The 26,891-nt window shown below is 45.3% G+C and overlaps 1 protein-coding gene across 21 annotated transcripts in view; it reads left to right on the forward strand.

Moving 5' to 3' along the window:
* The window catches only part of RBFOX2 (RNA binding fox-1 homolog 2), a 173,427-nt gene that overhangs the window by 65,156 nt on the left and 81,380 nt on the right, over nt 1-26,891 (forward strand). The window contains exon 1 of one of the 21 annotated variants that reach the window (XM_051784619.1): nt 14,621-15,871. The exons of 19 other annotated variants lie outside the window; for them this stretch is intronic. In XM_051784619.1, the coding sequence (XP_051640579.1) occupies nt 15,827-15,871 (45 nt within the window). In that variant the 5' untranslated portion in view covers nt 14,621-15,826. Of the gene's footprint in view, nt 1-14,620; nt 15,872-20,214; nt 20,443-26,891 lie in introns of those variants that run through there. One more of the 21 variants, XM_051784620.1, reaches the window with a different exon arrangement.

A 26,891-nucleotide genomic window follows, 5' to 3' on the forward strand; every position in this document is an offset into this window, starting at 1 on the left:
GCTGAAATTTAATTATGTATATGTGACTAGAAGATAGAAAATGTGCAGTGTGAACTGCCTGTTGCTATTTTTTTTACTTTTCATTTCTGTTGTAATAGCCTCCTTTTTCATCCCACTCTCAGTCACGATGGTGATGTCTGCTTGCATCCATGACGTATCTTTTGGATGGAGAACCCTTATGAGTAAAGACAAAGCATCCCTCAGGAAGGTGGCAAAGCCTGTTTGGTGCAGCACAAGTGGGGTGTGTAGCCCTATGAGGACCATCTCAGTAGCACTGCAGAGGAGCTTTGCTCCGAGGCCTGTTGGATCCAGAAGTAGTTGGAGCTTCTCTCCCCCCCTCCACCCGCCAAATTTATTACATTGTGATTTTAGCTGCTGCTTGAGTGAGGAGGAACAGTGAATGGCAATTACTTTTTTTGGTCCAGATAGCTGAAAAAGAAGCCCGTTCAGCATACATGAAGCTACTGACTGCAATATCTTTTAAGAAATGGGCGGTATTGGTATTTTAAAATGTTAGTGTTGGGGAAATTTTTTTCTCTGCAGAAAAAACTTTGTCAGAGTGTGTATGGTGTATGTGTAACTGCTGATTTTAAACACCTTTTGGACTGAGAAGTGCTGTAGAAATATGAGATGCTTTAATGCTTTTTCCTTGCATGAGGAATGTTGCTCTTCAATGCAGCTGTTTAGCTGTTGCGAACAGGTGTGCAATAAACACTCCTTCCCTCTTCAACCAAGTGTGGTGGTGATAGATACCCTCTCATTTAAACATGCATGATTTTCTCTCCTACAAGAATTAAAAACTTTAAAAATAGCTTATGTATCTAGAAAGAATATCTAGCCTTGTCCTGTTTCCCTCTTTCCCTCCCCCTTGCTACCAACTCAAATTACCAACAAGCTTTGGAAATTTCGGGGCAGGGGGACAGAGGTGCAGCTGGCTTGCATGTGTTGCACCAGCTGTAATGCAAATGATACATGCTGAAAGAGGCTTTTCTCACTTTTGTAATTCTTGGATATTGTTGTGCAACAGGGACATGCGACAATTTGCCTTAAATGTATTTGCTGATATGTTCCACTGAGTATACTGCATCCTTTGTTCCTTGCCGGCAAGAGACTATCAAAATCCAATTGCCCGTCGGCAGCATGTCTGATTGCAGCTGGGACTGTCCTCCTGGCTTTCCTATCCATCATTCCTGGGGTGATCCCATCACACTTGAAAACAGTTAATTTAGAGCTGGCCAGAACATGGACTTTGGTAAATCCTCAGCTTTTTTTGACAATTGTTTGGACAATTTGTAATAAAGCACAATTTTTCTGTCCTTTGTCTCTGAAAGTGGCATTAACCTATTGCTCTTCTGCCTAAGAGGGCTGAAGGGGACGTGCTTGGCCAGCCTGTGCACAGGTTCTCTGTGGATACCTGTCAACTTTTCTGCTGCTTATCTGGAGCAGTAAAAACACAGGCACTGGAGGTTCAGCTGTGTAAAAACAAAAGCTGATGTTGATTTAATCCCATTACATTGCGTTGATCTCTCAACCACTGGACTCTTAGTAGGATTCCAGCTTTAATCCTGTAAGGATCAATCTGACCCGTTGCTTTTCTGTCCTGATCCTAAATCCCCCTTTAATCTTGTTAATTATACCAGGCCTTTTTTGGTTTCATTTTTTTCCCTTGTGGACCAGCAAAACCACATTAAATCTTCACGTTGCTATCTCTGACCTGGTGTTTTTACCCTTTGTTCATCCTGCTGAGGAGCAAGGTGCTCCTGAAGGCTGGTTTCACTATTCATACCAGTGTGTTTGGTGGTCCAGTGGGCTGCTTCTGCAGACTCCTGAGGACTCAACTAGGTACGCTGTTGTGCTGAATCCCTCCTGATTCTGTCAGGATTTTTCTTTTTTTTTCATTGTGGTTTGATATTGTACTGCATGAAGGGGTTGGGGAATCACAAAACATGAGAGCCACTTTGAAATTACTTTCTTATTTTAAAGATAAAGGTTTTTTGGAACAGAATCCCAATGACTGGCATTGAGGGCTTTGGAGTTGAAGACAATGTCAAGGAACATGGAGCACTGCTCGGGTGATGAGGCAAGCACTCTGAAAAGGCTCGGACTCGGGTCAAGGCTTAGGTAGTCCCATGGCTCACAGATATATTCTGAAGGTCACAGAGAAATTCAGCTGCTTAAATCAGCCTTTTTATGTTTACGTGTGTTCGGTGGCTTGAGGAGAGGAATAATGTGCATTCAGACTTGAGGCTCTTTATCTTCACATTGCACTGTCTGCAGGCCTCCAAACCCAGCACTGCCTTTTCTGTGTAATGCACAAGGCCAATTTCTCACTGTGACAATCTGCTCCTGGCACTTGCAATAATAGAAACTAGCTGTGCTTAATGTATTCATCTCTGGTATTTCCTATACTGTAAAGAAGAAAAGCAACCAAAAATTGCACCTACTTTTGCTGTAACTTGATCAAGAGCTGACAGACCATTTCTGGAACATGTCTGTGCTGGGATCCTGACCACTCTGCCAAATTCTGTGCCTTTATCTTGCAGTGCTGCGCCTTCCCTTTCCCCTATCCATGCTGCTCTGCCTCACCCAGCAGAGGCTTCTGCTTTTCCAGCCTTTCAGCCAAATCCTGACTTCCTACCACCTTGCCAGAGCACCATGGGTCTGATTTCTCTCCTTGCCAGAATGCAGGCTGTAGGTGTGGGTCTGACTCCCTTTTAAACCAGATAGAGAGGAAACTGAGTTCAGATCACAGAGGATGAGCTCCATGGATGCATTTATTCCCATTAAAGCAACCCTTGTGCTTAGTTTTTGGAAAACACTTAGAGCCATGACAAGAAGTAGCAATGGCTTTTAAGGAAACGTGGGCATTTTCCTAGCAGTTCTAGGGTTAAGGAAATTGTAGAGGGGTGACACGGTGACTGTTCCCTATTTTTGTGTGTTGCCAGTAGTGAGAAGGGGGAAACTTTGATTTCTAATCCGCTTTGGAGGAGGCTCCGTATCAGGGCTGCACAGAAACATCCAGTCAAGCAGCTCCTTTATCATAAAGGGGATTTTAATTAAAACTGTTCTCGCATCATGAGCGAAATGAGCGTCAGTGCCAGCCAGCCCTGTACTGGGCATTTATCTCCTTCAAACCACATTACCAGTAATTGCTGCATTAAATCAAAGTCGAGGGAGATTACAGGTCTGAATTGGGCAGGCGGCCGGTGCCAGCGCGGGGAGCTCCGTGCTGCTGAGTTGCTGATACGGGAACCCCCTCCACCCCTCAGCTGGGGATGAGGGCTGCTGGATCCCAAGAAGCCCTTCTCATTATGGGGTGGGAATTTTTGTCATAACCTCGGAGGAGTGGCAGGCTGTATGCTTGGAGCATTTTAAGCCACTGGTGTTTTTCTATTAGCTTCCTTTTAAAACAAACAAACCCAATAACAAAACAAGCCCTGTGGCATTGACATCCCACCCCTGTCTCTTGTTTGGATCCACCACAGACATTCCCTTTTATTCGTCTTCTACTGCTTTTTCCAGCACTGAAACTTAAGAATTAATCACCTCTTGTTTTGATATGTCCTTTTTTCTCTACCCTTCTTGCCACAGCTCTGCTGTGGAGCTGCTAGCTTGGTTCCTTTCTGTCCCAACATGGGAGAGCTTCTCCCCTTCTTCACCTCTCCCCCCACTGAGGAATTGTATCTTCCTTGACCCATTGTTCCTTTGCCAACTATGGCTCATCAGTTTGTTTAATTATTTTTCTAGGTTTTCTGTTGTCTCTAGCTCTAGAGCAGCTGTTTCCCTTCTTCTTTTCTCTGTACTTGGACCATGGTGACTCCAAAAAACATCTGATCATCCTAGCATTGCTCTTGCTTCCACTCTCCAGACCTCTGTCAGGGCAAGGCTGAGGAGTGGCCATGCCCACATGAGGTTTTAGGCATGTGGACTTTGCTGAGGTAATTAGATTTATGTGGGCAATCACTGAATTATCAAAATGTGACAGCTGGATTTTTGGGGGCTGTTATTAGATCTGTTCCGTAATTGTAAAGAGGGTAAGTCAGGAAGAGAACGTGCAGTAAACATGTTGTTTTTTCTTTTTAGAAGTAACTGTCATTTTCTTTGTTTTCATCTTGGTGGGGGTTACATATTTTCCTGTTCTATTGCAGACAATCTGGGACAGTTGGGTGGCAATGATGGTTTTTCTTCATTTTGCCCAGAGGTGCCTTTGGCAATCTGCCATTCTGAAGTTTGCTTCCTACGGTGTTTGCATATCTACCACATTCCTCTGCTACAGAAGTCCCATTCCTAGCACTGTGCTGAGGACCCAACAGTGTATGTGAAAGAGGGTGCTGCAGCTTGATCTGCCTGTCGAGCTGTATTGCATATTTAAGGTTCGCGCAAGTTTCTCAGAAGCTATCTAATTCAGAGCAGTTGCAGGAGATGTGCCTGCTGTGCCCCTTCAGAGCTTGAAGTTGCAGCTTTTGCTTCATTACAATGTGAGCTTGAGATGCAGCTTAAGTATTGCCCTACTTTAACTCTGGCCTGCACACCAATCTCTAGCCTGAGATAAGTGGTTCTTTTAAATTCATGCTAAGAGACCCATAAAGCCATAGAGGCTGAAGTTTGAGTGCTGCTGATATCCAAGCTGATAATTTGGGGGGGTTGCAGTGAATTTTTGCCTTAGTAGGCCTGTTACCATGAAGTGAGAGTAGCTCCACTGCAGAGTAACTGGAGAAATGTGCATAGAACATGAGCCAAGTGCTTTGGTAGAGATTTCTTGATAGTGACAGAAAGCAGAGATATGAGTTTTCATGGGAGCCAGGAAACCATCTTTATGGCATCCTGGTTTTGGGACAGAGAATGCAGATAGTGTGGTAAATTGGGGCAAATAAACATGAGTGAATTTTTTTTGTAAAGGTCACAGAAAACTGCTGAAAAGAGCAGGTATCTTGATTGTGCAGATGGTGCAACCAGAGAAAGCCCTCGGTGTTTGTTGTCCAGGGATTTCAACTGCTGTGGCTTGTTTTAGAACTTGCTGGGAGTTGAAGGTAGCCTGCAGGAAAGGACTTTGGACCGAGCTGTGTCAGCCTTTATTCTTTTCTTTTGGCTCATGGGAGAAGTGTGGGTAGCAGTTAGCTTCTGTGCCTGTAGCAGACCTCTGTGCCCATCTCTTGGGACTCTGTGTGAGGATAAAAAGATTTTCAGAATTTTGATCTCTCCTGCTTTCTGAGAAATATACAGATTTCAAAAACTCAACAAAAAAAAAAAATAAAAAAAAAATCTAGGTGTTTGCTGCCCTTTACTATTTTTGTCTTGGTCTCAGGCAGAAAGTGATGTGAAGACAACTTCTTACCTCTGAGCTGGCGTAGCCTCAACATACCTCTTCTGTTTTCCACCACAGCCTTATACTTCTCCACTAAAACCACTAGAGAAGGAACACAATAATAACTAGCACCTCTGCCCCAAGAAGAGTAGTCCCTGGGGTCACTCCTACATTAAAGCATGACTTGCTGCTGTCACCATTCATTTAGTGTCTTGACTTTCCTCTTTCAGGGTAAATTGCTTCGTTTTTGCCAAACCTCGGCTTTGCATGCTATTTCTGGATCCTTTCTGTGCACTCAGCAAATGCACCAAATTCTTAACTGCAGCGCTTCTGGTATTTTGCTCTTGAATCTCTTTAGGGATGCCTGAGTTTGGGATTTTTGAAGTTTTCTTAAATGGGAATGGGGAAAAAGCAGGATTCATCATCTGAAGCTTAGTAGGCAAGTGAGATTTTGAATTGAGGCCTACAGAAATTAATGGACAGATGTGTAATTCTTCTATCATGAAATTGTCATTGCAGATTTACACTGAAAGTGTCATATTCTGAATATTGCTGTGCTGTAAGTGTTTCCAAATGACTTCCTGAGATTTATTTGGTGACCTGCTGTTGTGGCAGCTAAAGGTCCTGTCTGCGTGATGTTCTCCAATTCCTCAGTTCCTGCCAGTAATGAAGTCTCGGACCCAGCTATCACGTGTAGACTGTGCTGCTTGTTTATTTCTGTCTTACTTTCATTCCATTAAGAGTTTGGTTTAATACTTTTGACATGTTTTGCCTCTTGCTTACAGTGTGTGGGCAGCTGCTCTGCTGTTCTGGTTGAACCAAGTTGAGCAGGGAATGCTTTTGCTCCTGTGTCAGAAGAACAGAAGGCTGTCTGAGAAAACCTTTCCCCCAAATTCTACTTTTGTTTGTGAGGCTGGGAAGCCATTCCGCTCTGTGGTAGGGATAAATTTAAGCTGATACCAGCATAATTTATTGTGTGGACATCCTTTAACTTGGAACAAGTACTTTATTCTATTTTAGTCTGTCACGTGGAAGCAATTTGATAAGCTGGGAGGTGAGGTGGGGAGGAAAATCCATAGCAAACCCGTCTCCGTTAGGAAGCAAGCGCTCAGCTGGATGAGTAAGACAGGGCCACATACTGAAATGCTCTGTGATAGTTGATCATGTGCTCCCTTCACCCCAGGCAAGGGCGGGGTAAAACGTGTTAGCTCAAATCCTTGGTGAAGGTGGTTTATCCCACGAGCATTTGCTGGGAGAGACTGGGAATGCAAGTGGCATTTCCAACGGCCCCATGCGGCCACTCACTGCTAGGACTGAGGTAATGGCAGAACTGTGCTTGCGTTACGGGGGAATTCGCCAGTGCAGACCAGCCCTAGTTTGTGATTCATTCAGTTAAAAATACTTGGTGAGAGTATCTCTGATACTACCATCTGGTGACTTTTAATAGTATTTATTCTTAGGAAGGTGGTTCTTTAATTAAGGAATTAACCTTAATTTTTGTAGGCTTAGTGTAGATCTGAAGAAATGCTCGGGCTTAAGCTGCTCTATTTCTAGAAGAGTCAAGTCTTTCTTTTTTGGATCTCCACATTGTCCCCTTAAGGATCAGCTAATTGAACTGCTGCTTCTTGTTAAGTGAAAAACCAAGTGGGACTATGAGAGATAGAATGGGCAAAGCTTTTCTCTGACTGAGGTTCTGGAGCAGCCTCTGAAGTGAAGGAAAACTGTCTGTTCTTTTGTTTCCTCTTTGTCCACTGCTCCCAAAGGAATATAGAAAGGCAGTGTGGCTCTTATGTAATGTCTAAACTATGAAGAGAAAACTTCTTCTTTTCTTTGATGTTGAAATTCTGCATCTGGGCACCTTTTTGTTTCTCATGTAAAAGGCAAAAAGCATTTTGATGGAGATGTAGCATTACCAAGATCAGTGCATATACAAGTGGTCCCAAAAGAAAGCTGTGATACAATGACCTTCATTGCCAAGTGGCTTAGCCCAAAAATACACTTCTTTGCTTCCTGAAGCAATGCCAAGCATTTAGAGTTCTCCTTGAAAGGAGGCCCAGGCCCAACATACAGATAATTTTTTTCTGGAAAAGCTGTGTATACTTTCTTTTCCCCCTTTTATATTGTGCCTCTGAAGATAACTAAGGCGATGGAGCCTGTCTGAATTTAGAAGCTCCTTTTGGACTTGTCGCATGTTGTACTCAGATGTTCTGGAGTTGTCTCAAGATAGTGTAATTAAAACCTGTTTTGTAATGCATGTAAAACACTGGGTTGGGGTAGAAAGGAAAGCTAAAGTCGTGTCTTCTATCTGCTGCTGGTATATCCAGACTGCTGGCAGGTTTATTTTGCAACTTAATCATGAATATATTCTTGTGAGTTATTGTTCTGTTAAAGCTGCCTTCCTGGGAGCCAGCTCGTTAGCATCATGCATAAAACCTCAGTTTTGGGAGTGCAGTCTTTTGACAGAGGATTTTTCAAACTTGAGATGAGTGTTCATCACTGCCTTACGTTTTCCTTTGTAATAATTTCAGAGATAGACTTTGGGCAATCTGAGTTTTGCCTGAATTGACTCTGAGTCCTTGTCCAGCAGCTGAAATTGTGTGGGCAGGATCTGTACTTCCAACTTAAGAAAGATTCTGCCTACAGAAACCTAACTTCAGGATCGAGAGCCTTTGTCTCTTGACAGCCATGACTTTGTAGGTCGTGTATTCGTAGAGCTTGGTTTCTGGTTGAGGAAGATCCAGGCTCGTCATTTCATGAGTCCTGTTTGGTATATAGGTTTCTTGAGTTTGCTAATATTACTGTTCTACTGGATGGCTGTAAGAAAGCTCAACAGAACAAAACAAAAGCCAGTTGTCCAGCAAACAAAGGTCTTGCAATATGCTGCTTTAGCAGACCAACGTCATATTCTTGTTGTGCCTCCTTTTTCCATGTCCTTCCCTAAAGCAGAGTTTGTTGAGGCTTTGAAAATAAGCAGTAGTAAAGAAGTAATTTTTTTTAGAATTCGAACCTGTTCTCTTATGCTATGTATTTGTAATTGTTTTTTAAAACTGTGCTAGTTTTCCAGTCTAGACAAACCATTAATATTTACCAGCTATGTGTAGATGATGCAGTGAAGAGCTAAGGGTGGTAACAGAATGCAGGTATCCTATGTCCATAGTTTAGAGCATGCATGGTGCCTAGCTATTAAGCCACTTTAAATGGGTCTCAGGACTACAGAGCTTAGTTAGAAAGTGTTTAGAGTGGTAGAGGCAGATGCAAACAAACTGTATCCCTCATAGGTAAATTGCCTTGCAAGAGGGGAATGTGTTGCAGCAAAAGATTTAAAGGGGAGATCTCCAGCACTTTGAAGGGAAAAGACATGACCAGGAGCTATTTTAGAACTTCGATTTTATTAAATATTGTCTGTGGTATTTTTCTCTCAATTTTTTTTTTTGAAATTGTGAATTTTATCCATTAAAACTGGATGTGTAATGACTGAAGTTCCTTGTCTGCCTGTGGTATTTTCTGGCAGAAACAGCGAGTATGATGGGGCTGTCTTCTCTGCTACACATAACCTGGTATTTGCTGCCTTCTCTAACTTTGGGCTTCTTGGGCCATTTGCCAGGGGGCTTTTAGTTTCCTTGGATTCAAAGTATATTCTTGGTAATTTCATTTGTGCTAATGTGCTTTAGGCCTATTAATCCTAATGAACACGAGGCATCAGTAGCACTAACTAATCAGACAGGGTTCAGGCAAGTAGTGGCTCCTATGGCTTTACCAACGCATTTAAATTCTTTCCTGTGATGTCCTTATTATGCTAATCCAACACACTCTGGTTTACTGCTACTCCACATTGCCCAGAACTGCTGGTTTCATTTCTACTTAATGCATCTCATTCCTGATCTGCAGCATTTGCCTGCTGAACGTGTTTCACTTTCAGGGAACGCACTGGCTTGGTGCTGAGTTACTCACCTGCATAACTAATCCACCACCAGATCTTCTTGCTCTTGAGATCAGGACAACTATGTAAAACTTACAGGTTTCTGAAACGTGAGAAAAAATCAGTTTCTGCAGTTACCTGTGTATTGTCATCTTTGCTTCTACTTGCCATTTGGGAATATTGAGCTTTCCTGTGTATGCTCTGCCTACATTTATGGCCTCCCCACTTGAATCCCTAATGATTCCAGGGTAAGAATAACAACTAGACCATAAGTAATTTTTCTAGTTGTTGATGATATTAGATCTAGGAAGAAAAAAAAAATCATCCAGTTTTTTAAAAAACATTATACCTATTCAAACCATTCAAACAATAAAGCCCAGAAAATGTAGCCCTAGAGAGGAATGATGACTTTCCAGTATAAATTCTTACCTGGAGTGAGCGAAAGCCATCTTTGTACTCAGGACATGGGACTTGCCTTGGTGCAAAATGAGAATCTCTTGCAGCTCTATAGATGTAATCTTGGTATCGAGTGCTGTTTGTCTAACACTGGTATGAACTGGCTGAGCTGCTTGATCTATTTAGCTGCTATGGAAATCAGTACATACCCAGCCAGAAAATGCATCCTTGCTGGCATGTTTCCTACGTTTACATCAGTCTTTAAAAAGCAGAGACATATTGTAAGCTGCTCATCAGATCCCTGATGACCCAGTTTAGCAGATGTAGTGATTGGCTAATTGTTAAAGATGCCATTTTTGGTGAGTGAGAGGAAGAGCATCAGCCAGGCTTCTAACGATGAAGAGTTAGAATCAGCGGAGGTAAGAGCTCTTTAGTGGGAGTAACTAGATAAGGCTTGGATTAATTTGTCTGGAGAACAGAGAATTATACAAAAGATTTATAAATTTAGTTTGTAAAATGAAACTGTTGGTGTAGTTCCTTAGTAAAGATCAAGGTGGTGTAATGACTATGTAGAATGGAAATAGCTCAGACTCCATTCTGTATTGCTCTGTCCCCACAGTACCAGTTTTTATCAATTTAAAAAAAAATGTATTTGTCAAATGTCTGGAACTACTATGGCTGCACTTCAAGCATCGGGAGATTATGGCTATATTATGTTCTTATAGTTGTACTTGTAATTGTGACTTAGCATGCTTGTTATAAGCAGTCTGAACAAAGCAGGCAAAGCAAAGCCCAGGGCTGTGGTCTTGCATTTTCCAAAAATGTTCCTCAGTCTGCAGACATCAAAGAGAGCAGTGTATGTGAAGGAAAATACTGGGTTTTGGGAACATTTGGAAGAACTTGTGTAATCTCCATGCCTTGCTTAGCACATGGAAAAAGGAAAATTAGGTAAATGCTGCTACAGTAGCATGTAAAACAATATCTCTAAAAAAGGAATGGGTAGGTAGGAGATAGAAAAAATAAAATCCAATGTTATGAAAAGAATAATAGAATTCAGCAGTAACTAGATGGGTGATACTCTTAGTTGAGGTAGCTGGGAACTGTGTGATCAATAAATGCACAAACATATCAGGGTTGGGGTTTTTTTTCAGGCTCCTGGCATTAGAAATAACAAATAGAGGAATCAGAGGTACTGGTGCAGAACATGAAACTGGATATTATAGGGATAATATCAATCTGCAAGAATAGTAATCATGGCTTTAACATGCATTCAAGATTATGTGTGATTCAGATAGGGTAGATGTAAAAGGTGATAGGCTGCATTGTATGCAGTAGACTGTAAAGAAGAAAGCAGAGTTAATACTGATAATGCAGGATCTGTTTCTGGTCAAATTGCTGTGGGGAAGAATGGTAAAAGAGGTCCTGGGGGAGTACTGTGAGTCTGCTGTAATCCCTCATAGGATTGGACTCGGATACAAACTTGAGGCTCGGAAATGATATTATTCCCAGTACCATTAGAGAGATAAATATTAGTCTGAGAAACTTTAATTTCTCAGATATAGCTTGGAGAACAAATGCTGCTAATAATCATCAGGTCAAAAGGATTTTGTCACCGTAACATCATCACCTGTTGTTGACACAGTGAGTGAATTATCAGTGCTATGACTATTACAGGAAAACAAGCTGTTTAGAAGCCTCCACCTCCCCACCTTTGGATGGGGTGATCATGATACAAGCTTTAATACATGAAACAATATGTTTAATGAAGTCAGTGAGGTGGATTGAAAGCAGCCTTGAATGTAGAATTGGAATTGTGCGGTTTGGGTTTGGAGGGGTTTTTATTGTTTGGGTGGGTTTTTTGTTTGTTTGTTTGTTTTTAGAGGCACTGTGGATACAAATTATTGATGGTATATATAAAGGGGGAAGACCTTCTAAGAAGAAACTTCAGCCTAACCTTATAAATGCTATTAGGTGAAAAAAAAATTTACAAAAGAGAATTTATCAGCAGAGATTGCTGTGCCTTTAAAGTCAGTAGGGATAAAATGAGAACTGCCAAAAATCAGGCTGAATTAAACCTTGTAAATGTTGCTAAGGAAATGGGTGACAGTTTCTCAAAATACAGTTCGAGGGAAGGGAAGATGTGGGGCCACTTAGTGTTGAGGATAGGGTAGTTAATGAGGATGCTCTTGTGGTCACAGAATGGAACAAATCTGTTGTAAGTAGAGTTGGTCATGGGAGCAAGGGCAAGATGGGTAATGGGCGTGAACCTACCATAGAAACAACTGTGCTGGACGTTCAAAGACCTTAGTTAGTGCATGTAGGCTGGGCTGGAGAGCAGGGTTGCCCGGGGAAGCGGGATGCCCATTCCCAGAAGTGAAATAACTGGTTAATGCAGTTGCAGTTCTGATACAAGTTTTAAACTATCAAATAGCAGAGCTGTTGTACGTATGGAGAACAGAAAGCGTAATAGACCTGCTGCTGGTGGGGGATGATCTGAGTAAATACAGACCTGTTGGCCCAAACTCAGCTGCATGTTGACACAACAATATTAATTAAAGGCTTGGACACAAATGAAAAATGCAATAAAAGGCAACACAAATCCATCAAAATCAGGGTGTGCCTTATCAGCCTATCTGTTTTTAAGATAACCAATTTTCTTAACTTGGTAATGTGCATTTTTCTTAATGGGATGATGTCTCTTACTGTAGACAGGTTCTACACCATCTGATGTGGTGCTGCAGAGGAAAGTACTGAGACTAGAGAAGATGCCATTTAGTGCTGAAATTGTGAAACAGAGATAATGTTGATCTGGGTGATGTCTTTAAAAAAGAAAAAGGAGTGCAGGCTAGATCAGGTGCAAGAAAGTGCTTCTGGAGGTCGGGGAATAGCAAGCCTATCATGTGACAGAGGACTGGAACAGCTGCTTGTTTGGATAGTTAGAGAGGGGATACACGAGGAAGGTTAATTGTAAGGGAAGGAGAAAATACAGCTAAGCTAGAGGACAGTACTGGCACAAGAACAGAGAATAAACAGAAATTGCTCAGGAATAGCATTAAGCTGGAGAAGAACACAGATGATCCCAGATGTTCTAGAGCAGCCTTTTTGCTGGTGTAGTGTAGCTGCAAAACCCAGTTCTAAGATACAGTGTGATACATTTTATGAAACTTAAGAGGATGTTGTGTGATAGCAGTTGATCTGATTCTGTGTGTCAGGAGATCTTTTTCAGTCTTCATATTTCTGTAATTTTAAAATTATTCATACGTGTAAGCATCTGCAGGAACAAGGGTTTGATTTTCTAAGTTACCTAACTTGTGTTACTGGAAATGCATGAGCATAGCAGGTTGTATGGTAATGTAGTTGGACCATTATCTCAAAATAGAATTATGGAGTGCAGCGCCATCTTATATTTGACTAATATTTGTTGCAAGTCAGTGTGCAGTAGTAAACCAGTCCTTGTGGCCAGCCTTGCAGAAAATTCAGTGGTTTACTGCTGGCCAGTAAAGTCCTTTTCTATCCATCTTGGCACATGTGAGTTTAAAACTAGTTTTTGTCATTTAATTGTCTGTGGGACACAGGAGGTGTGATACTTTGTTACCAGAGTGTCACCTGAGTGTCTTAATGCTGGTTAGGCAGAGTATTTAAGGCTACATCAAAAACTTTAAAGCACGGCAGTTCTATCCGGATCTGTAGTTAAAACAGCAGAGGAGCTTAGGTGATGCTCTCCCTCCTTGTTTTGTTTTGCCCATTTGATGGTTATTTATAGATAGGAAGATATCTGCACTAGGATTTGGAAACATTTTATTCCCCCGAGGCCTGGTTGGAAATGACAAGAATTGGATTGTGAAATAAATGTAAGGTTTTTAACTTAGTTAGGGATTTAGTTTTAAAACCTGGGGCAGTAATATGAAGTAGCAAAAAACAGGCTACTGGAAAAGGCTCTGGGTTTGTATAAATTAATGCCTTTTCATAAAAAGATTTTATTGGAGATAGTAAATTGCTTGAGTGCATAGTAATGAGCTATGCAAAAGAATGAAGGGTAGGCACCTTTTGAGCATGTGGTTACAGAAAGGAGAAGGAAATAAAGAAGTATTGGTGGTTCAGAGGAAACCAGATGCTATCTGTGCCCTGAAGCAGGGCATGTGGGGGGAGTGCTCAGAGGTAGCCAAACAGCACTCTGAAGGTGAGGAGAAAGAGGCATAATGTGAGCTTCAGGAAGCTGGTTTGTGTCTGGGGCAAAACAAATTGGCCAAAAGCAGAATGAGATGGAAGTTCTTTGTGGGAGCCTCATCCTTTTTTCCCGGTGAAGAGATCTAGAAGCATAGCTGCTTTCCCATTTATGGGCAATTAATTTCTTTCTCTGTGCAAATCTTCACACAGAAACAATGGCTATAGAAACTTTTTTTATTTTTTTTTTTTAGATGTAGAAAATGTCATGCTTTGTACTCCCCAAATCGGTCATGCTCCTGTTGTAAGGAAGAAGTGGCCCTGTTGCCCTAAGAAAGATGATGAGAGTGGGCGACAGCTGCTGTAACCACTCACCCAGCTCATAGCTGTCCTTTTCTGAGGCGTCTGAGAAAGAAAGGACAGTGGGAGCAGAGGACAAGCCAAGAGTTGTCCTGCTGGGCTGAGTGGGTCAGAGGGCTGTGGATTAGACATCCCTTACCTAAATTACAAAGATCCACACATGCCAATTGTGCTAGATAATGATCCACATATTTAACCTCTTGAAGAAAAGTAAATCTTAAGTTTAACTCTTTCTGAGGGGGAGGAAATTAACAGTATGATGGAAAGGCAGCTGCCCCAGAGGTAAGATGAGGTAGCTGTTTAGTGGTGCACAGCAGGACTACAGAAAAGGTAAAGATTAGAAATGCAAAAAAACCCCTGACTTTATGCATTTAAAATGGTGTGTGGAGGGGAAATTTGGCTAGCCCTTCTTGGGTTTGATCCCAACATTCTTATTGTTGAAACCTCAGAGGGAGGGGTTTTATCCCTGCTGCCTGTTGGAGGAAGGTGGGAATCTTTTGTGGGTTTGGGCTGTTAACTCTTTAGGACCCCGGGTTTGGGCCAGTGGTTTTGTGCAGTGATGGGTGTAACCTTGTGCAATTTGCTATGGGAGGTCAGGGCCACTTGGCACCCCCTGGTCATGGTGTATCTTTAAAGAATCAGCAGCGGGCTCTCGGGTGTCTGGTAACGTAGCCGGCATGTGGGGCTGGTGGGGTGAGCCTGCTGGCCAGGCAGCTCCCCATCTGTCCCCGTCGGTCAGGGAGCAGATTCCTCCCTGGGAATGAGGAGGACGGGCTTCCTAAAACGGGCACAACAACTGGCCCGGCCCAGCCTTGCCCCCTTCTCCCCACTGCTCACCGTCCCCCATGGCAGAGTTAATCCTCCCCCTGCCGCCCCCAGTTTGACTGGAACAGCTGAGGGGGCAACCCATTGGCCCAAGGCTGGGGTGGTGGGGGCCATTCCAGGGCCCGTCTCCCCCCGCCAGCCCCAGTTCCGGCAGCTGTCCCTGCTTGCCTCAAGTGGGGAGAGAGGGAGAAACGTTAAATGATACAGGCACATGCTCCCTTGTGAAAGAGATCCCTTCAGTTCGAGATGTCAGTGTGGCTTCTCCCCTCTCCCTCCCTCCCTGACACCAAAGGGTTTTACTATGCTAATCCCAGCACCTGTCCCTGCCGAGGACAGCAAGAAGGGTATGGGAGTGGGGGAGGAACAGTCCCATATGTTTTTCCCTGTCCTGGATTGGGAGTGTTCCCTGTGACGCACCTAGAGCCCAGAACATATGCTCTTTTCAGATCCTAAGTGCTGTTTGCTTCCTCCCAGCCTTGGCGGCAGTGGCTGCGAAGATCCTGTGTCCCCCTCTTCCTGGCAGTTGCTCTGTTTGCTGCCTGGGAGTCGCAGGACACTCCTCAGTCAAGGCTTGCAGGGCCGTTTTCAGTAGGGGATTTCTAATTTTAGGAGCCTGTGCCGCCTATGGTTGAGCACTGCCTCGCTGGATCCCAGAAGAGAGGGGCTGAGCTGTGTTGAGCCAGGCAGCTCCTTTTTATTTTCAGCTGAGCTAGTGTCAACCTGAGTGGCCCCAGAGGCCCGAGCCAAGCACTGCGCAGGGCTGCCAGAGTCCTTCCCACAAGGCTGAAAGACGGAGACTCGGATTTGAAGCTTTCAGTCCTGTGTCCATTTGGCCTTTAGCTGGAGGATCTTTGGCTATGTATGGTGTGTATTGTATGGATTACCAATACCCAGTTGTCCAGGTAAGCGAAAGGACAGTGGCAACTTTAATGAGTTTTGGTGTTTGCCCTATACGATCTTTGGACAAAATTGGAGCTTACATGCTGGTTTTGTAGAAGGACACTGCTTCCAAGCTGGGCTTGTTGGCTTGGTGTGTCCCAGGCCTCAGCAGCCCGGAGACTCTGCGGAGGGCTTTGAAACTGCTGCATGCAAGCGGTACCATTTGATATTTTAACTATGAGATCTGTGTTGTTTGAGATTTGTGTATTTTGGTTTGCATTTTTTTCCTTTTTCATTTGTTTGTTTGTTTGTTTCTAGAGGGGTTGAGCTGACAGCAAGGCTGTGCTCTGCAAACTTGTGTTGTTGCGTATCTTATTGCGTTGTCGGAGCGCATGTGACTTGTGCGTGTGACTGCAGCCTGTCCCACAGGGACGGTGAGCCACCCAGAGCAGCTTCTCACCTATTCGCCTCCTCCCTCCTCAGAAACCACCCAGAAAACCCCCATAAAAGTCTTGTTTGTCACCTTTTTGCTTTTGGAGGTCCAGAGAGGATGTGTAGGGTGATAGGAAGGGGTGGGTTTGCGAGCAGCGCTCAGGGCTGGGCGAAGCCTGTATTGCAGCCTCCGCTGGGGGAGGGGGCTATATTTGGAGCATACGTGAGATTTGCTGGCCCAGTGTGTGGAGTCTTGGAGAAGCCAGAGGCTGTGGGTCAGGCTCAAATACTTTTGGAGCCAAGTGAAAGATGATGTTCTCTAGGCAGTCCTTGGCTATTCAGTGTCAGCATTCCTTGTCCTCACAGGCACCAAGTTTATCCAGAAAATGTGAAACATAGACTAGCAGTTGAAGATTATCTACCCTGAGATACATCAGATAGCCACTAAAGAGTATTTTGTTAGGTTACCTTGTATCGGGGGGGTTTTATTACGCACATGAATAGAATCCACCAGCAGAAGTGTGTCTTTTGGTTGTTAAGATTTGTTCCTGATAAATTGCTTCTTTGCACTTGAAACTCTTTTTTTTTCCCTCTGGCCTTGGTCCAGCTGGCAGATTTGCTCCATGTAAACTTGAGCCAGCACAGAAATGCAGGTAATGGGATGTTAAAATTGAAGGCTGTGTTTGCTTTCCACCCTTAGCAGCAAAGGGGAATTATAAGCATAGCAAAAAAAAAAAAAAAAAAAAAAGGAAAACTCTGAAACTCACTGAAAGCAGAGTATTTGTGGCCTCCTCATTTCCATGATTCCTATGAGTGTTAAACTAACCCAAGCATTTAAGAGTGTGCACTTTGTCAAACTAGTGGTTAGTTCTTCACCTGTGCTCTCACCAGTGTGATTTCAGTGGCCTTATCCTGTCACCTGCTGCATAAACATCCTTCTCCAGCTTCTTTTCCATTAGAATTTGAATGATAGGAGCTAAGCAAAAACTATCATGTACATCTGCGTGAACACAGAAGAGAATATAAAAGTGTCACAGGCATGTTCAGGTGGGAGCAATGAGGTTCGCCTGGCATGGCGAGGATGATCAGCTGTGCCCTGGCACTGCAGAGGCAGACTAGTGAAATTTGCCCACAGTTATTTCAAAATGCTACTTCTGCAGCACAGTAATGAAGTTTCAACACATATGTGCCTGTGATGCACAAGAAATCGTAAGAACTCACAAGTATTGGCATCTAGAGCCATTCTGAATATATTGCTTTTTGAATAAATGCAGTAAGTAGGAAGGGTTGATCTCCTGGCTCTGAGCTGTGTATTCTTCAGGCTCCCAGCCTCCAGCTCTCCTCGTGCTTCTCAGTTCTTTTCAGCCCCAAGATCTCCAATTTGGGTCTTTGGTTTTGCTCAGCAGAGGGTGGCAAATGGTGATGGTAAATTCAGGAGTGGTTCCATAATTCTCATGTAGGAGAAGCTAAGTGATGGCCCACCAAACTTATTCCGCATGGCTGAGACAACACCTGAACCCCCAGCTCTCAGTGCGGAAAGGTGAGTTGCACAGATTCACCAATTGATTTTGTCAGTTTTGTTCATTATCAGGTGTTGCTCTGTGGGTTCCAGTAAAACCCAAGACAACAAAGATCTCAAGTGTTGCCAAGTCTGGTCATGTTTTGTGTGGTATTTTTGAAGCTTTTGAAACTCTCTATCAGATGTTCATTTCAGCTGGTTTTGCAGCAATTGGAACTCCTGCAGGCCAGTGTTTCTTGTTGGCTGAGCACATCCTTTGGAAATTGGGTCTTTTCTTTTGCTCAACAGGAGCAAAGGTGGATATATTCCAAGCCACGGGGGAAGAGATGCTTTCTGGTCTACAATGGAGATGAAAGAGGGAGACCAGTGGTAGATCACACTGAAGGGAATTCCCACTCTGCTGGCACATGAGCAAAGCAGTTGTACCAACTGGGTGGTGGGAGGCAATGCAAGGGGAGGGTTCAGTGCACGGTTGGGCATCTCTGTGTCCTTAGGAGACTTTTCGATGGCAAGTATTCCTAGAGGTTCCTCAGGTGAAGGCCAAAATGGAGTGGAAATGATGCTATCCTGGTTAACAGTGGTGGAATGATGGTAGCATGTCATTCCTTTGTCCTGAAGGTCTGTGCTACAACACCAGATCTGGGACAAGAAGTTGCTACCTGGTGGCACAGAGGAAACTGAGTAAACACGACAGTTAAATTACCAAGTGGAGAGAATAAAGAGATTATCCTGAGTCACTTGCAGAGGTCTGATGAATGGGATTTACAATGCTGAAACCTGGTGCTTTGTCATGTCAAAGGTTTAAGGAGGTCACTGTTTTTTGCTGCTTTGAAGTGGAATTTATACTTGGCCTAGAACTGTGCTCCAGAATCTCAGGTTTGTAATAGGGGAGGAAAAAACAGATCCAATACTTTCGCTGTTTTTGCAACATTGAATGTTATGTAGTACAGTAAGATACAAGTTACCAGCGATGATGAGATAAAGCAGAAAAAATGTGGACTCTGACTCAGAGGCCTGCAGGCTGTAGCCATGGGGGCTGGCTTCTTTTCAAAAGAACCACAGTTTGGTCTTGTTGGGCAGCTGGCCCGTGGCTGTCTGCCTCCATATGCTGGTGGGATGTAAGGGCTTCTGGTGTCTTGGTCTCCTGCTTTTCATGACAGAGGAGGGGACTAGGCTGTGACACTCGCTCCGGCTCACCTCTTGCTCAGTGAGGAGAGAAGGGGGAAGGGAAGGAGGAAGGGAGAGAGCCAGAGGTCAGTTTGCAGGGAATGAAATAGGGAAACTGAAAAGCACTGTGGGTCAGCACGGGCTGCCTAGAGAGCAGGACCGTAGCAGAAGCCCATGAAGCAAAACCACTAGTCTTTTTTTTGAGTGTGTAAATTATAACTGGGCCTATTCATGTAAAGTAGAGCACATGGGGATGCAAGGTGTTACTGCACCATAATTTGACTTTTCTGCTGCTAAAGCCTGGGGAGTCTCTTGAGTACCAGGTGTCAAGAAGAGATACATCAGAGGGACAACTTGCCTGAGCTGGTTTTATCTCTGCATCATGAGCACTGGAGCATCAATACAGTCTTCTTGTCTAACCGCGGGATTGGCAGACCTGCAGTCAGCCCTGTCCTTGGGTTTCCATGGGTGCAATGTTGGGAAAAATCAATCAGAGCATCTCAGATCCCGTCTGGCAAATGGGGTAGCAGTGTATCGCTCTGTTTTACGGGGTCGCCGGGAGAACAGATGCTGCCAACCGTGGCGTGCTCAGGTGTTATGGGCCAGATGCTTGCTTAAGATAAATAGGAGGAAAAAAAGCAAGCTGGGAAGGAGTCCAGCGGTCTCCAGATTTTATGATGATAGAAATGCAGATCCTGGCAGGGATACTGCTTCCGGTTCATCCAACACGCTATGTAACCCACGCGTTCTCCCGTTTGTGGCAGGAGGGAGATCTGTGCAAAACTGACAGCTATCTCGCCAGCATCCCCCAGCCGGGAGATGCTCCTTGCCGGCTGGTGAGGTCCAGGTGGTGGAGGCCTGGGCGCTAGGCATGGTAGGTGCGGAGGAGCGCGGGTACGCCGTGCAGTCCTGCCGGCCGGGACCGGCGCTCCGCGGGGCCACCTTCGCTTTTGTTTCTAGCTCGCGTTTGCGCCCCCGGCGAGCCCCGTGGTTCCCGCGGGGTGGTGGTGAGGTCCCGGCGGACCGGCGAGGGGAGCGCCTGGCTGGGGCTGCGGGCGGTGCCGCGGGGGGCGGGCGGGGGGTGGCCGAGCCGAGCCGAGCCGAGCCCAGCCGGGCGGGGCGAGGCGGGGCGCGGCGGGGGCGGTCCCGGCTCGCATTAATTACCTTCGGCATTCGGGGCGGTGCTTCCCGCAGCCATCTGGCTGAGCCGGGGGGGCGGCGCGGGGGGAGGGAGGGGGAAGAAGGGGAGGAACACGGGAGAAGAAAGAGAGGAAAAAGGGCTCGGGGGGCACCGCGCCGGCGAGGCAGCGCAGCGCAGGCACCCGCCGCCCGCCTCCACGGGGCTGCTGCTTTTTTATTTTATTTTTTTTTTTATTTTATTTTTTCCACTTTGTTTTTTTTTTTTTCCCCCTCCCTCCCCCCTGCGGTCGGGCTCCCCCATTTTGGTTTATGGAGAAAAAGAAAATGGTAACTCAGGTAAGGCTGGCGAGCGGGCCGGGCTGCCGGCGGCTGCCAGCCCGGCTTTGTCTGGGCGGGGAGCGGGCGCCCGGCGCGGTGCGGGAAGGAGCGGAGCGGAGCGGCCGGCAGCGCTGCGGGAAGGAGCCCCGCCGCGCCGGGCACTCGGGCTGGGCGCTTCGGGGAAGGGGTTCCTGCGGTCCCCCTGGCCGGAGCAACCTCGCAGTGCCCTCTAGAGAGAAGCGGTGCGTGAGGGTGCCCCTGCTCCGAGTTAGACTAAACCCGCCTTTGAGCGGCCGATCCCGAAGGTAAACGTCTTCCCAGCCGTTTCTCCATCCGGCTGCTGGTCACCGCGGGGGCCGGGAAGACCTTGTAGGTAGCTGTAGGCGTGGGGCTGCCCGTGTCTTCCCGGGGGAAAGAGGCTGACGTTTCCTGGGGAGCGCGCCCAACTGCCAGGGCCATCGCGCATCCACCGCCTCGCAAGGGGATTTCGTGTCGGACAGTGCTCGCCTTTTAAGGCTGCTGTGCGCTTTTGGATTTTCAAAATTTTTTTTTTTTTTTGGGCATGGCATCTGCAAGTCGCCGCCGGAGGGAGCGGGCAAAGGGAGGAATAGGAGAGCAGCAGCATCGTGGAGCTGAAATCCTTTGGAGTTAGGCATTATATAATGCCCCCGCAGTGCCTTGCAGAGATGGAAACCTTTGGGGGATATTCCCTAAGGGGGTGGAGGGAAGGACTCTCAGAAGGAACTTTTCTCCAGATCTGGGTTTCACAAGTGCTGTTTCTCGTTGGAGCTTTGCAGGTCTTAGACTAGGTGCATACTGCCTTGGCTTTCTTTAGCCCTGGTTGAATCCCTCTTCGTTAGCTGTTACTGAGATCCTTCCTGTCCCACTGCAAGAGGCAATGCTTTTGCTGGCATCTGACTCAAAATGATCTGCTGCAAGAAGTGACACCCCCTTTGACCCTTTCCCTCTGCCATGTTTTTGTCAGTGGCTGAAAAATAGGTCTCTGTCCGCTCTGAAGGTATCTTCCCAGAGTCCCAAGCACCACCTTCTGCTTTTAGTCCCTTTCATTACACATTCCTTTTTATCTGGACCGAGGCTTTCTGTTTTGAGACAGAAGAGCTCTGCAGAAATCTCCTGAGGCTTTCTGGACCTATATTTAGTTTAGCGAGTGATGCTGAAAAGCCGTGTTTTGCAGTCAGGGTCCATTTGTGTATTGCTGCGTGCTCAGAGCCTGCCTGGTTAGGTGCAGGTGTGTACCCCTAAGCTGCAGACTGATGTGTGCACATTTTGGAGAGTTGTTCCTCACAGCCTTGTATTGCAGTGTGCTCTGAGCCACAGCTGTCACGCAAAGAGCCCGTGTCTGTGCAGTGCAAGAAGGTGCCTGGGTCACCAGTATGCAAGAGTGTGTAGTTCGTGTGTGCCTAGGACCAAGCACCCTGAAGCATGAGCCTGGTGGATTGGAGACATGTGGAGCTGGGAAGGATGGGATTCTGCTGGAGCGCTGGCTGAAATAGGGGAGGGTATAAACTCATCTAAAGGTTGGGGATATTCTGATAGACTTCTGGGAAATCTGTCTTCCATGGAAATTCCTAATTTACTGACCTGGGGAAGGAGGTATCAAGACTGTGCATTATTAGTATTGTTTGACCTTGAATTACAAACTGTCTTAGGAGTATGTGCTATCTGGGATAGGTTTTCAGGATCTGTGCTGTGTATTTACACACTGATGCTGAAGAAGATGCATATTTAAAAAAACAGTAGGGGAGGAGAGCTTGGACTGTGTGTCAGTTGGGTGTCTGGATGAATGATGGATAACCCTTGTAATGCAGAGTTGAGGAAGACAGCATAGGTGAGTTCAGCTATAGCACAGTGCTACCTTCTCTCAGGGGGAGCATTTGGCTTGCTAGGCTGGTCCTTAGCAATAGTTCACTGCAGGTTTGGCTGAATGTGTGGCTGAAGGAGCATGGCAAATCCAAGATAATATCCCCAGCCACGTTATTTTCATTCTGCAGTGTTGTTTGAAGCAGTGGAATGGCCTTACTTACAACTTGTGAACTGATTTCCTTGGGGCTCTTTCTCATTTATGAAAAATAAATATTGTTGGTATGTTAAGCTGGTAATTGCCAATGAATGAATACAGTCTCTTGTTCCTTTTGGTTCAATCTCCAGACATTATTGCTTGCCTGGTCTGAGTTCTGTTGTGTTTTAGGGAGCAAGCTTGCCTATCTCCCTTGGAAGTCTGGGAGATCAGCTTCTATAGAGGCATGAGAGGCTGGTAGAACAAAGTAAACATGAGTGTGTGGAGTGGGAAGACTAGAAACAGTGATGGAAAGAAAGAGATGCTGGAAGGCAGAAACATGCTTGAAAAAGAGGAAACCAAAATTGCTAATGAGCGTAAGAGCTCAGATTCATTAACAGAAAGTACCCTTGCCTTATCCCCCTTAATCCTAAATCAGTGAAAATGAGTGTTAAACGAGGCCCAGTACATTATGTGCTAATTGCAGATAAAAGAGAGATTCTTCTGTGGATGGGAATTATATGCTAAAAGGCTTTTTCTCTATGTGGTGCATGGTGAGGTTGCTGGCTTGCATAGAGCACAAAGCCCTCCCTTTCTTGGACAGCCCAGTGCCTTGCTGGCGTTTTCCTCCGAATCTGTTTCCCATCAGGGTTGGGAGAGGGGGAAGGTGTCGAGCATCTCAGAGAGTGGGGAGGGAGCTGCTGCCTCCTTAAGGAGTCCCGGACGCCAGCCCATGTGGCAGCCCTGGCAGCCGGTGTGTGTGTGTATGTATGTATGCCTGCCTTTGTAATGAATCCCCCCCCCCCCCGCCCCCCGCCATTGTCTGCTCCCCTCCCTGCTGTCGGCAGTGGAACCTTTCACCTGGGCTGCTGCCTGCTGGCGGGCCTTCTTCCAAGATAGGAAGAGGAGGAGGAGGAAGGATTGCTTGTGGTAATTAAAGCCAGACCAGGGAGAACTGCTATTTTCCGACCGCAGCACCCCATTTTCCGTCTTTCTCTGTCTTGAGTTCCCAGCTTTTGATGTGGGTGTAGGCAGAAACATCTGAAGGTCCGCTTTTGTGCAGCTGTAGGATCACCAGTCTCCATTTTGTGGCACCATTTGAAGCATCTTCGCTGCCCTGCCTGCCAGCATGCCCCCTCTTGTCCCCCCCAGCACCCCTTGGAGGCTCCAGCTAGCGCCGTTTATCTTGGCACGTGTTTGACTTGCTACACTCTGCCCAGGGCTTGGGGAGGTGATGGCGTTTGTGGCTTTGAGACTAATTTATGTCCTTGTTAAAATGAACCAGCAAGCAGCCTCATTTTTTCCAGAGGTTTTCTTCCCTTTCCCTTCCCCCTTCCATAACCCTTTCCCTCCCAGATCCCATGTGTAACTGTGAGACAACCTTGTGCAGCCAAAAGTTGCTTGCTCAGTCAGTGATTTTTTTTTTTAAATTAAAAAAAAACCCAATTGCAGTGCTCCTTAAATGGAGATCTTATTTAAATCAGAGCAGCAGCTGACTCATTAAAGACCTCTGTCTCCTTTTCATTTCTCTGCCGCATTCCTTTTCCCTGTCTTTCTCCATCTCCTGTTACAGTAATGGTGTGATAAAACAGATCTTTGTCTGAACTCCATGTTGGGATCATGCAGGGGGTGTGTATTTGAAGGGGGAAGACAGGAGATGGGGAACCCTGTCACGACAGCCACCTTGTGCTAGCTAAAAGTGTACAATGCATCCCATTATAGGAGACCGTCCTCCTTTGTTTGAACTGTCTGTAAAGGAGATGAGTCCCAGAACAGTCTCCCTCCTCCCATCCCTGTATGTCTGCTTTAGGTTCTGTTCCCCCCCAGGCAAGATGAATGCTGCAGGATTCCCTTGCTCCCCTAAAAGAAAGAATTAAAAAAGAAAAGCTTTTTCCATGTGTGGTGGAAGGCCTCCTTTTTTCCTCTCTGACTACTCTCAGGAGCTACCACTATTCCCTTGTCGCTTTTCCCGGCTTTGAGGATTCCATCTCCCTTTCCTTTGGGGCCAGTTGTCCTTGCTGTTTGCTCCTTGCTTTGGTGCTGCTCTTGCAAACTTGCATGAGCTGTCTGAGGGGGATTGCTCTTTTCTCTGTCCGTGGACTTGTACTCTTCCCCTTTCTTTGCTGTTCAGAAAGTGGTGCTTGTTTGCAGGGTATCTGACTCAGTGCCTGTACCTATCCCCTAGCTTTTGCTTCCCTTCTACTCTTGTAGGACTTCTTTTAGTGCTGCAGACACCATTGGCAGCATCAGAGGTTTGTGTGAGAGGAATCCTGGCCAGTCACTTTTCCAGGAGAATCTCCCTGGGGAATGTAAAGATTAATTTCCATCTCACTTTCCCAGATGTTAGGACATGGTTGCTTGAGGTGGAGCTGTGCATTGTGTCTATAACTGTTGTGATACTCACTAACTCCTGATTGAGAAGGGCTTACAAATCAGTGGAGCCTGTCAGAACCCAGTGAGTGTTTTTTTTAAAGTCTTTCTACCACCTGAGCTGAGCACTTTCGCATGCATTGGAGTAGAAGCAAACTGCTGCAGGCGCTTGCAGAGCTGCCTTGGGATGGCAGAAGCTGTATTCAGCGTCGCCTAGGCAGGATGGAGATGTGAAAGGGAACTTGATACAGCACTGCCATTTCCTTGAGTCCCTGTCCTAGAAATAACCTCGCTGCTCCCTAATGCATTTCTCCTGCAGGTGACTAGGTAGCTATCCCCAGGAATTGAGAAATGAGGATGCCTAAGTTTGCTGTGATATTTGTTGCCAAGGCTGTGTAAATTTAACATACTGTTGAACTGTATTTTAAAAACTATTAATTTATGAAGTATTTGGATCAGTGAAAAGGCTGTAGTGAGCTACCCAAAATTATGAAAAGTTCAAGGTTGAGAAGGAGGGATGCCCTTAAAACCAGCAATGTCTTTCCCTCCAGGTTATTAATTCATGATGGCTCCATTGTACTTAATTAGTATTGACCAGTCTTCTATAAAATTATAACACCAGTGCAATGGGTGTGTCTGCATGTGATGTTTTTCAGACATGGATTCTGGTCTTATTAACCACTTCAGGTAAAATACTCGATGTTCCTGTTTTAGATCCATTTTCAGCAAATGATGTGTGCAGTTGGCTGCCCCTTTGCAATGAGTTCCGTAACCTACTTACCTCCCAGCTGCAGTCACAGAATTCACCAACAGGCATCCCTTGGAGGTCTTAAGTAATGGGAAAGAGATGGTTAATTTGCCTCAGTCTGCTCTCAAATATTATGTAAAAGGATGTAGTCAGTATTCTTCCCATATGACATGTTCCCTGGAATTAGAGTAGAGAAATGTTAACTTTCCTACCAGAAGTATGTTGGTGTCCTCTTGTAGAGTTATTTACGATCCTGTCCTGTGCAGGGTGGTGTTTTGCTGGGCTTCTCTGGAGGTTATTCTATGACCAGTGAGAGCAGGGGATGTATAGGCTAGTTTTGTAGGGTTCACAGAAGCTAGAGCGATTATTACTCAACTGAAAGCTTTTTGAAGAAATAGAGCGTGTTTTGTCTGTATAAAAGAAAATAGAATAAACGCTGTGCTTGCTAAACAGCATGCGTTAATACCTGATTTTTTTTCTTTGCAAAATTGTCCATTGAGCAATATTATTCTCAAACTGAATTGAGAGTGATCAAGATGGCGATGGGAAGGCACTCCAATTCCAGGGCATTTCCATATTTTGAGCTGGGAAAGAAACCTTCATTTGTTCTCTTTGTTTCTGTGTCTATTTATGATACTCTTTAATAACATGATTGTATGCTATTTTTTTCCACAAGAAAGAAAAGAAAAACCAGACAACCCTCTACCAGTCCCCATGAGCTTCAGCATATGTGGCACCATGATGACCTCTGCAAGTTATCTGTGGCAGAGCTGGCCATCCCAAATGCATCCCATAGACCTCTGCCACTTTTACTGAATGTGTAATTAGTTGTCATTTTCTGTGCGGGCCGACTTGGTCAGTGCTTGCCAGTTGTATATTTGCTGACAACAGAAGAATGGTGTCTTTTCACAGTATGAAGCTCTGGTTTAAGCTTTGGGGCTGTACACTGGTATGCACATTTTCCCCTCTCTTCCATCCCTGCGTGACCTTTCCTGTCTCACCTCTGCCTTCCATCATTGATTGATGGATACGTCTTCTTCCTCTCACTCTCTCCTCATGATCCCTGGTCAGCAGCTTGTCCCATACAAATGTGTATCTGTGCTCTCCCTGTCTCCATTCCTCTTCAGTTAAATGCCCTCCTGTTTTGGCAGACTACTGCTTTACTGCTTGAATCGTTTCAGTTCCTTCTGAAGGAGCTGATTTTTAGACCTGCTTATTCTTTCTCTGCTTCTCTTCCTCCTCCTCCCTGTCCTCACTACAGTCTCCTTGTCATAGGTTTTTTTAATTCTCCACCTCCTTGCATTCCTCATTTAGTTTGCCTTCTCTGTTCCT

The sequence above is a fragment of the Manacus candei genome, unplaced genomic scaffold (assembly GCF_025592945.1).
Source record: "Manacus candei isolate 608988 ecotype Guabito, Panama unplaced genomic scaffold, ASM2559294v1 h1tg000018l, whole genome shotgun sequence".
NCBI lineage: Eukaryota > Metazoa > Chordata > Aves > Passeriformes > Pipridae > Manacus > Manacus candei.